This window comes from Gordionus sp. m RMFG-2023, chromosome 3 (genome assembly GCF_954871325.1).
Source record: "Gordionus sp. m RMFG-2023 chromosome 3, tfGorSpeb1-WG-v2, whole genome shotgun sequence".
NCBI classification, from domain to species: domain Eukaryota; kingdom Metazoa; phylum Nematomorpha; class Gordioida; order Chordodea; family Parachordodidae; genus Gordionus; species Gordionus sp. m RMFG-2023.
In genome coordinates this window covers 37,010,705-37,021,242 of record NC_088777.1, presented here as the reverse complement: position 1 = coordinate 37,021,242, position 10,538 = coordinate 37,010,705, and the positions used below count along the sequence as shown (strand labels likewise).

The 10,538-nt window shown below is 26.0% G+C and overlaps 1 protein-coding gene across 2 annotated transcripts; it reads right to left on the bottom strand.

Annotated features, from left to right (window-relative positions):
• Positions 1-301: 301 nt before the first annotated feature.
• LOC135926463 (uncharacterized) lies at positions 302-10,233 on the bottom strand. 2 transcript variants are annotated; one of them, XM_065462349.1, is made up of 6 exons: positions 10,177-10,233; positions 8,906-9,796; positions 8,132-8,281; positions 7,434-7,620; positions 995-1,245; positions 302-549 (listed from the first exon to the last, which is right to left on the bottom strand). In XM_065462349.1, the coding sequence occupies exons 1-5, from the start codon at positions 10,190-10,192 to the stop codon at positions 1,011-1,013; spliced, it is 1,479 nt and encodes a 492-aa protein (XP_065318421.1). In that variant the 5' UTR covers positions 10,193-10,233; the 3' UTR covers positions 302-549; positions 995-1,010. The 2 variants fall into 2 exon arrangements, with proteins under 2 accessions (XP_065318421.1, XP_065318422.1); XM_065462350.1 differs by having other exon boundaries at positions 1,009-1,245.
• Positions 10,234-10,538: the final 305 nt, after the last annotated feature.

Below are 10,538 nucleotides of genomic sequence, written 5' to 3'. Positions count from 1 at the left end.
TACCTATCATATGAATTGCTGACAATTTTGCCGTTAATGTTTGAGTCATTTATAATTGATATAAAAAATTTATGGAAAAACTAATATAAATTATATTGATTTTATGGCAAAATTTTCTGAAATTCATAGAATAGGTATCCCAAACATGATGGAATATATTTGAGACACCCAAACATGATGGAATATATTTGAGACAGATGGGGTGTTTTAAAAATGTATTTTCATTGCTTCAGGGTAAAATATTTAATATTGTGAATTGAATCGCTAAAAAAATATTAAAAACTCATGATCTTTTATTGAATAATTACCCATCTATATCATATAAAAAAATTTATTAAAAACAAATTATACATATATCTTGATATAATTATATTACTTTGTAATTGTGCATTTATAAAAAAAGGGAAATAAATATCAAGAATGGAGCATTAACAGGGCAATTGAAGAAATGAGAAAGATTCACAATCATCATTTTTTGTAGAATATAATCGCATTAAGTAGTCGATATCGTTACAAATTTCACCATTATTATAAAAGTGTTTCAATTGACTGTGTATAAATAAAAGAGAAATGTTTAATCATTTTTAAAATAATCATATCAAAAACCCTTTAAATATCATTTTTTTCATACGGCTATCCAAATATGAATTAAATAATTAAGACAATAATATTAAAAATCAATTTCAAGAAAAATAGTCTAAATATCCAAGATCAAACCAATAAGTAAAATAATTAGTTAAGGTTTTTTTTAGTTAGTTAGTAGTATATCTCCTATTCTAAGAAGAAGTATATGTTAAATTTATCTTTACTAACATTATCAAATTTTTGAAGAATTTTTTTATAAGAAAACCAAAAATTTATTTTTAGTCTAGTAACCAAGAAAAATGAGATTATACGAAAACAATTGGGTTCTTAATAGATTTAACTAGATATTAATTCTTAAATAGTCCTATACTTTACTAAATTTATGCATCCGTATTATGTATATTTTTACCCTTCCCAATTCACCATTAATATTCTTGAAGAAATCGATTGCTGCTATCGGGCTTATTCAGAATGAAATCTAATAAATTGAAAAGATTCAGGATAGTATTATGGTAGAGAGGTTTGTAACCGGCTTTGATGATCTGAGTATCATTAGACCCCAAACGGGGTAAAAGGTAATTTATATTTTTCTCAAGCAGTGATATGCCTACTAAGGCGTTAACGTTGTCACCCTTTTTGAGATAAAGCGTGAATAGGTCTCTATAATAAAATTTAAATAAATAAAAAAATTAACAAAACGAATAGGAAAAATTTGAATATAATAATATTTTTAAATAAAAATAAAAAATCTTATTTCATCTTATTTATTGTTAATTGCAAATTAAAAAAATATATTTCGATAGTATTCAAAGCAATAGGTTTTAAGTAAGTTTGTTTTTTTAAGTTTATAATTTTATTTTGCATAGCTACTCTTATTTAAAATTCGACAAATTTCATATTCTTGTGAAGATATATAACAATGTGACCCATTGGGCCCAACGATATTTTACCTTGATGTTAAAACATTAATATATTCGATCTAAGCTTTAAAGTCTATTAAATACACCTGGTATTTGGATAATATCTTCATAGCATATGACATCTCTTTAATAAATATCATTCCTGAGATTATTAATGCCCACTACCGGGCTATTTTCCAACATGTCAAAGTCGGAATTTTCTCCCATCAATTCTTCCCAATCCTCCTTTTCAATTATTCTTTTATCCAGGAACTTACTCATCTCGGGTTCTCCAATTGGTGGTGGCACTGCAATTAAGACCTTTTTAGACAAAACTTATTCTATTAGTAGACTAGTTTTAAATAAATTGCCAGTCCATCAGGGGTTCCTTCAACTCAAAAATTATCTCAACGTACCCAAGATCATATATGCTACGAAATCTGCCACAATATTTCATCACAAAGATCTCATGTTCAAGCATGATTTGCATATCCGCAAATGGAGGGATTAGTTTTTGTCTCACTTCCCTCCCCTCTCTCATACTGCTTATATCTACTAGCAGATCAAGTTTAATACCTACAGGCAGGGGTTCGAACAGAACCTGAACCCGGAGAAGAAAACCAGGGTTTTTGGGAAAAAAATGAACCCGAACCGAACCTGAACCCCGTTTATAAAATTTTCAAAACCCCGAACCGAACCCGGGAATTCTATTTGAACCCGGGTTCAACAGGGTTCAGTGTGTATTGTTTAAATTAAGTAAGATATTTGTATAATTTTAAATACAAATATTAATAATTTACTTGACATTAGTGTGTATTGTTTAAATTAAGTAAGATATTTGTATAATTTTAAATACAAATATTAATAATTTACTTGACATTTTATAATATATTCAAATTTCCAATTAAAAGAAGTGTTAATAAATTTTAAACAACTTAATTCATTTACTCCATTTTTAAATTTTTTTAAATTTATTCTCAAAGATTCCTATTGGATTGTTAATAAATTTTAAACAATTAAATTCATTTACGCCATTTATTTTTAATTTTTAACTTATTCTCAAAGATTATTTGAAAATGAAAGTGAACAAGTCAAAGTAAAAATTATTATATTAAATATTGTTATTTTAAAGAAATACGTCTAAATAAATTTTTTTAAATCTATACATGACTATGCTTTGTATTTTTAACTATATTTTGCTTATAAATAAATTAAAAAATTTATTTTTTATACGAAATTTATGTCTAGTTTTTTAAATGATTTAAATATAGAATATTTTTTTTATCAATTCAAATATTCTTAAACCCGAGTTGAACTCGAAACCAAACCCGGGTTCAAAAATATTTCCCTGAACAGAATCCGAACCAAACCTACCTATTTTTTTTAATTTTAAACCGAACCCGGTCAAAATTTTGCCAGGTTCGCATCCCTACCTACAGGTCATGATCTTGATCTAGAAATTGATATTTACACTTGGAGCAAGGTTAACCTGACATTATTGGTATTCTGCTTCGTCTCAGCTGTGATATATCACTTCCTTCCAAATATATTAATTGTTCTTTACCATCTGATTCAAAAGTCCAAAGGCGGCCTCCCACGGCATACAAACTGATAACTTAATCTCAAAAGTTAAAAGGAATATCCCAAATACACTAGAGCCCAATCCTTCATGATCAGGCAACGCAAAAATTTTATCCGGAATTCCTTAAATTTATCAAATTATTAGGGAGAAAATTATTCCAAATAAGTGGCGATCTTAATGAAACCTTCTATTTCAAACAAGCCATTAGGATGGTTATTTATCAAAGTAATTGCATTGCTATTCTTAGTTCCATATACCAATGCAAGTTAGCCGTTTTTTTTAATTGTTTTTAAACAAATAATAAAAAATAGAAGCAAGCAGCCCATCTGCGCCCAATGAAAAGATAAAAAAGTATTTGTTGATATGACCGATTAATACTAACCTTTAAATTGTTTTTTTTATGTTGATATAAATTGATTTTTTTATAAATTGTGTAGATTGATTTTTTTTATAAATTTTTATATATTAATATGAAAATTGTTATATAAACCTGATTTTTTAGTTTGATAATTTTAAAATATATTATATAAAATTAAATTATTAATTTAAAATAAAATAAATAATCTCGTACCAATCATCTATCTTAGAAAACTTTATGGTGGCAGTTCCGCTACATATTCGAGGAAATCGTAAATAAATAAATATTAAACAGATTCCCAAAATGTTAATATAAATATTGAATTTCCAATATACTCAGGCAATGGCGATCTTTTTTTGAGTAGATTCGAAGACATCTTCAAGGACACACAGATCTCGGACATTAAAAAAGCAGGTTCCTTTACGAGAAGACTACCAGATGAGGTATACATATATCAAATTAGACGAACTAAATAAATTGGGCTATAATGACTTACAAAATATTCTAAAATCCATAGACTATGATTTTAGCTACTGGAACATAGACAACTAGATAAAAAAAGTTCTGGAATGTAATATTTATATCATTCTAAAAACACGTAAGAAATGATTTATTTGAAAAAGTGAAGAATAATTTAAAAAATTTAATGATAAATCTCTAAATTATGAATAAACCTATATGGGACAATAATAATAAAACAAAGTCCATTGACAAGTTAGAAGATTATTTAAAATTTCATGATAGTAAGAATACTCTAAGCTTAATAGGTAATTTACCAGATGAATTATATTTAGTCATGAAAGCAGTGTTTCCAAGAGAATTAAATTCAAGTTATGATGAAACATAAGTGTTTATGTAATTATAAATAGGCTATAGAAATAAAAGAAAATTGTTCTAATAAAAATTTTAGTAAATCTAATAATGAGAATTATTTTAAAAATAGAAAATTAGATAAAGAAACACATTATTATAAAAGAAATTATCATTATAATTGTAAATTTTTTAGTATCAAAAAATTGAAAAATATTGAATTAAAACCCAATATTCAAAAGGAAAGAGATTCTTATAAACTAAAAGAAATAAATTATATAATAAAATTTGAAACATTTGTGATTATAGAAAATAAGGAAATAAACTTTAAAGAAAATAAGGAATAATCATTAAAGAAAATAATGAAATAAAAAAAACTCTTACTAAATGCGATAAAAAAAAATTGAAACTTATAAATTTGAAGACAATTAAAAGTATTACTAAGAGAAGTCATATAAAAACTAAACGTCTTCATCCTAGATTAATACTCAAGGATGTGATGAAGAGATCTTTTTCTACAAATTTGAGGTTCAAAAAATTATTTTTTACTAAAAACAATCTTATGAATAATTATTATTTCAAAATACTTTTTAAATTAAAAAATAAGGGCATAAAGTTTAAATTTCTGAAGAGAGAGATGGATGTACAGACGTACATATCATCTTATCATCTTTAATTAAAAAATATATATATAAAATAAAAAAAACGCTAAAAATAATCTAACAATCTTGTTGATTTATCATCCTTTTATTATTCTAACATCCAAATTTGATCGATTCTCTAATTATTCATATATTCCGAAATCGTATTTAATAATGATAATTTTACAATTGGTATTAATAACAATTTTGTAAAATTGACAATGATAATGATGGAGCTTAACGACGAGCCAGCGTACTCAGGACGATATTAACAAACCAACGTGATAGAATCAAGCCAACGACTATAATGACTTATGAACGACTAGAACAATCATATGCACAACCAAAATAAATATCATTTTCCAAAACGAAGCTATGACAGACTGCACGATAAGATTCATATGCAAGAAAAACCTGAATGGAGATCATTTTTTTAAAGGGTGGAATGTTGATGACCCATTAATACTAACCTTTAAATTGTTTTTTTATGTTGATATAAATTGATTTTTTTATAAATTGTGTAGATTGATTTTTTTTATAAATTTTTATATATTAATATGAAAATTGATATTAACCTGATTTTTTAGTTTGATAAAAAAATGTAAAATTTTAAAATATATTATATAAAATTAAATTATTAATTTAAAATAAAATAAAATAAATAATCACGTAACATACATTTATCTTTAGAAAACTTTAGTATTTCAACAATTATATTTATTAATTAGGTTTTTGATATTGAAATTTTTTTTTTGCAATAATCATAAATATAGCTAAAATTAAATTTTTTGTGAGTCATCATTTTCATGTGCCTTTTTAATTTATAATGCCTAAAAGAGTATGTTGATCTTTAAATGGCCGATTCCCACGGTAACCGGCAACTCGACCTTATCTTACGTGCATTTAAATTGGGAGATTGCATTTAGACTTCAACCTATCTGCATCTGTCCCGCAATTCCTTGTCAAGGAGTCAACTTATTTATAACTTCATCCACATAGATCCACTCCATCTAATCAAAACAACGATGCTCTTGAACTTACCAAATCTCGATCAAATGCAGTTCTATTTATTATTCTTACTCATTATACGTATGGTCTGTTCTCCTTTGACCCTTTTAGTAACAAAGCCCAAACTTTTTTTTAAAGAATTAGGGAGACCGGACACGTATTCGTGAAAATATCGATCACCTCAAAGAATCTCCTTTTTCATGGCAAAGGCTTGATATCGTTATTATTCGGTCTAGCTATCTTAGCATCATCTCTTCCATCAAAAATCTCACCATTTCTAATTACTCATATCATATCTTCTCTCCTCTATATTCATTCCGTCTTTTACTTTTCCTCCAATTTTATTTAAATTTTGTTTTCTTATCTTATCTTATCTTCTCTTATTTTATTATTTATCCTATCCTACTATACACAATATTTTTATTAATTTTTAAAATAAAATGAAGTATTTATTTTTCATTTAAATATTTTATATTGCAATAATTATTTAATTTATAATTTTAAGAATAGATCAAAAATGTAGTTTTATATTAAATTTTTGAACTTAACAATTGAAAAACAAGATAAACCCGAAAAAATAGATAAAACTAGGCAACTTAAAATTTTCCCCAGAATAACGAACAGTTCGCGCCTACCATTTAACGAAAAAAATGTAAAAATTTTCAAATTACGTCAATCATCAAATCTTAAGCACATAAAAATTAAACTGCAAACGCTGGAACCCATGGAATTCATATTCACGAAGCAGAAAATTCAAATTCAAAAAATTAATTACAACTATTGCATCTTTTTAGGGACCCAATTATGTTTTTCTTAATTTTTTTCTTTTTTTTTGTTTTTAAATGTATTTAAATTTTATATATATATGTCGTGGGATATGGAATTCGTGGGGAATCGGAATCTCTCGATTTTAAATCCTAAATCGAGGGCGATTTAACTAAATTTTAAATGTGATTTAACCGGAAATGTATTCTAGCATGTGTAGAGTATTTACCCTATAAATTTCTGCCTATTTCCGTATTAGGCATTTTAGTATTTTTTAATTTATATGAAAAATCCATATAAAATTAATACGAATTAGGAGTATTTCTAAAGTTCATGGCAAAATTATTTGAAATTTACAGCTTGGATACTATATATATGCTGAAATATATTTCCTGTTAAATCAGATTTTTAAAATTTAAAAATCACACTTAGCAAATGATTCAAAAATCGTGAGATTCCGAATCCCCATGGATTCTATATCCCAATAAGACATATTATAAATAAACGACAAAAAAAATAAAATCAAAATAATATAATATAATAAAAAAAAACTCTATAAAATAGTTTTTAATAATGAAAGTAAATGTTTAAAAAAATCCATTAATTTTTAAAAAGGGTTTGAGTTCACATTCCTGGATTTAGCTTATAATTTCCTGCAGAATCCGAGCTTTGTTTGACGATTTAAAAAAATATATAGATAAAAAAGTGTCTAGGTCAATTTAATTACAACCCCCCTCCCTCTCCCCTATTATAAAAATAATATTTGTGAAAAATCTATTGATTACGTTTTTTCCCTGATCAATAAGATTTCCTTGTTAAGGTCCGGTAATATTTCGTAAATCTGGGGAAGAGGGGATGGGTGGAAGGTTATAGGGTAAGGTAAGGGTGTTTCGTACAATTCCGAAAGAAATTTTATCAACTGACATAAATGGTCTAGCGCTGCATTTATTTCGTTCTGGTTATGAGATTTATCTAAATTAATAAAGATATAAGCTGATATTCGATAATAAAAATTCATTATACAATTGAATTCCATTTTTATCCTAAACATGATAAAACAATAAATAAAATAAAATGCAACTTTTCAAAATTCAAACATAATTAAAATCAATTTCTTGGCTCAAAAATAAAAAGAAAAATGTTCATAGAGGATTAAAAAATCGAAATAGGAATTTAAGATTACTAATGCAAATAATAAAATCCTTTTATTCATTCAATTTTATATATTTTTCAAAGCGCTAATTATAATCATTTACAGGTACAAGATAAGGGGTAAATGTAATTAGAAATTCGATCTGAGGTAGACAGTTGAATTAAAATGATTTTTTTGAACTCTTAACTCCCAATAGAATTTATAGTTAATATAGCATTTGTTGCCTACTTTGACCCAAAATTAATTTCAATAAAGATAGTTAAACTGTTTAAACTAGACAACAAGAATAAAATATTAACATTGAAAGCAATTTTTTTTAAAAAATTAAACCCATTTCGTTGATAGTGAATGTCCTAGTGAGATGGTCATTTATGATCTTCACGTTGTTAATGCCTCTTTCTGATTCCTTGTGATTCAAAACATAGTTTTCTGGAATAGAGATTTCGGCACCTTCCAAATCTCGAGAAAGCCTCTTGTTATCTTTAAATACATCAAACATTACGTTATACTGCGTTCTTTTTAAAAACACATATAAAGAAAGGATATTCCTTTTTATCATAGCACTTTTGTAAAACTTTTATTCAAAATTTTTATCATTCTAAGCTTAAGTTTTTCATTTCAAATTAGTCAGTATCATTTTAAACTTTGCATGTATCAATTTAAATGCGCAAAATAAGTTTAAAATGATAGTTTACAGGTTTAAAATATTGACTTCAAGTTTAGAATAATATTTTTACAAGGTAAAATGTTATAAATTGTAAATGTTATGATATTTTTTTTAAATAAAATAAATGAACTAAGAACTTTAAAAAGATATTTAATCCATATCCATTATAAGACACTTCATGGTCAAGTATTTTGTAAGGGGGAGGGGAGAAGAGGGGCAAGGCAAGTTACACAAGCACATCAGTAAAAATGGTATACATTGTCTAATTTAAAAAAGAGATAAGAGAGATAAACTAAAATAGGAGAAATAAATATAAGATTGATAAAAAAAATGAGTCTGTAAATAGAATCGAGTCCAAAGTAAAATCTTGAAAATTCTGGTTATTATTTAAAATTTTTGTGATAAAATAAATTATAAGGTTCAAATAATAATTAAACCATTTTCTAGGGAAACACTATTACTATTATCACCGACATTGATAAATCGAGGCTTAACTCCAGGGCAGTTGTGAAACGAAATGAGAATTAAAAGTTCAGGTATTTTGGCTTGTGTTATGGCGAAAAGTGTGGGCTGGTTTTTACTGTTAAATCGACTTAGGGTAAAAATATTGGACAGGGCTCCTTTCAAAAATCCTCTTTTTAGATCGCACAGGAAATTACGTTTACGTGTCACTTTTTCACGTAATTGGGTCAGGCTTAAATATACATTTTGGTGCGTTGCATTTCGAATGTTATTACTTGGCGAAGGGGATGCAGAATCAACTTCGTTGACATGATCAGAACTAGGAAAGTGATTTTTACTTTTCTCGCTATCAGAGATATTCATATGATGTTCGAGTCCATTGGACACTACTATACTTGCTATTTGTGAACTCTTTGTAATATTGTCACCAATTTTTTCGTTCTTAAATGTTACTAGTTTGCTGTACTTTGTGGTATTTAGAAAAGTTAATCTTTCGAGAGATCGTCTGCTTTCACGTTCGTAATTATTTTGAGCCAATTCGAACAATTTATGCAAGCCATTCAATTTTTTTTCAAGCTCCATCAACAAGTTTTTATCGCTTATTTTAGCAATCAATTTTTTAGAATTATTAAAAGTATCGGGGTCTGAGTCATATTCGTTATTTATTGAATCGCGCTTAGCTCCGATTATTTGGTTTGCTAAAATACCGTTTGAGCTTTGTATACAACTTCTATTGGCTAAGTTTTGGAACAGAGCATAATGTCGCAATTTTGGATGAAAGCATACTGTATCTTTAAGATTATACAATTCATCCAGCTTGGTAATAAGCTCCAAAACTATTTTCAATATTTTTGAATTTTTGATTTCTAATTCAATGATTTTTTATATATAGAAAATACTTTGTAAAAATAGTAAAAAAAATTACTAGTGTGAAATTATATTAAAATTTTGTAAACACTAGAGAAATTGTGATAATGACATGTGTAATAAGTAGAATATTTCATAACATCATCCACAAATGATATAATGTAAATATTTTATAATTTATAATCTAATTTGTAAACTAATCCTAAGCATATTTGTAATTTAAAAATACTTTTTTTAATTTTCTAAATCAAAAATTGAATTTTAGTCAGTTTATATTGTTTGCAATATAAAAATGGTATAAATTACTATAATAAGTTATTATTTATAGCAAAATACCAAATATTTTCATATCAAAAGAATATATATTTATAAATTTAACTTGTATATTCTTTCATTTGTAAAACATATAATAAATTGTCAATATTATTAGGTTTTAAGCTTGTTAAACCATCAATAATTTTCTGGTTTAATTTAAGATCCATCTCAGAGCAATGACTTTTATATTTGAAATCAATGGTTTTGATATAATGTACATTATTGGAATTATTCAAGTTGTTGGTTTTATTAATAATGTCAGTGGCATTCTTTAACAATATTAAATCAGGAAGTATAGGTTCATAAATATAGTCCAAAAATATTTTACTAAACAAATGCATACGAATAAAATGCCTGCTATTGATATTTTTATTTAAGCCATATTTATTTGTATCTTGGACATTGTTTTCCACTTTTGTATTCACA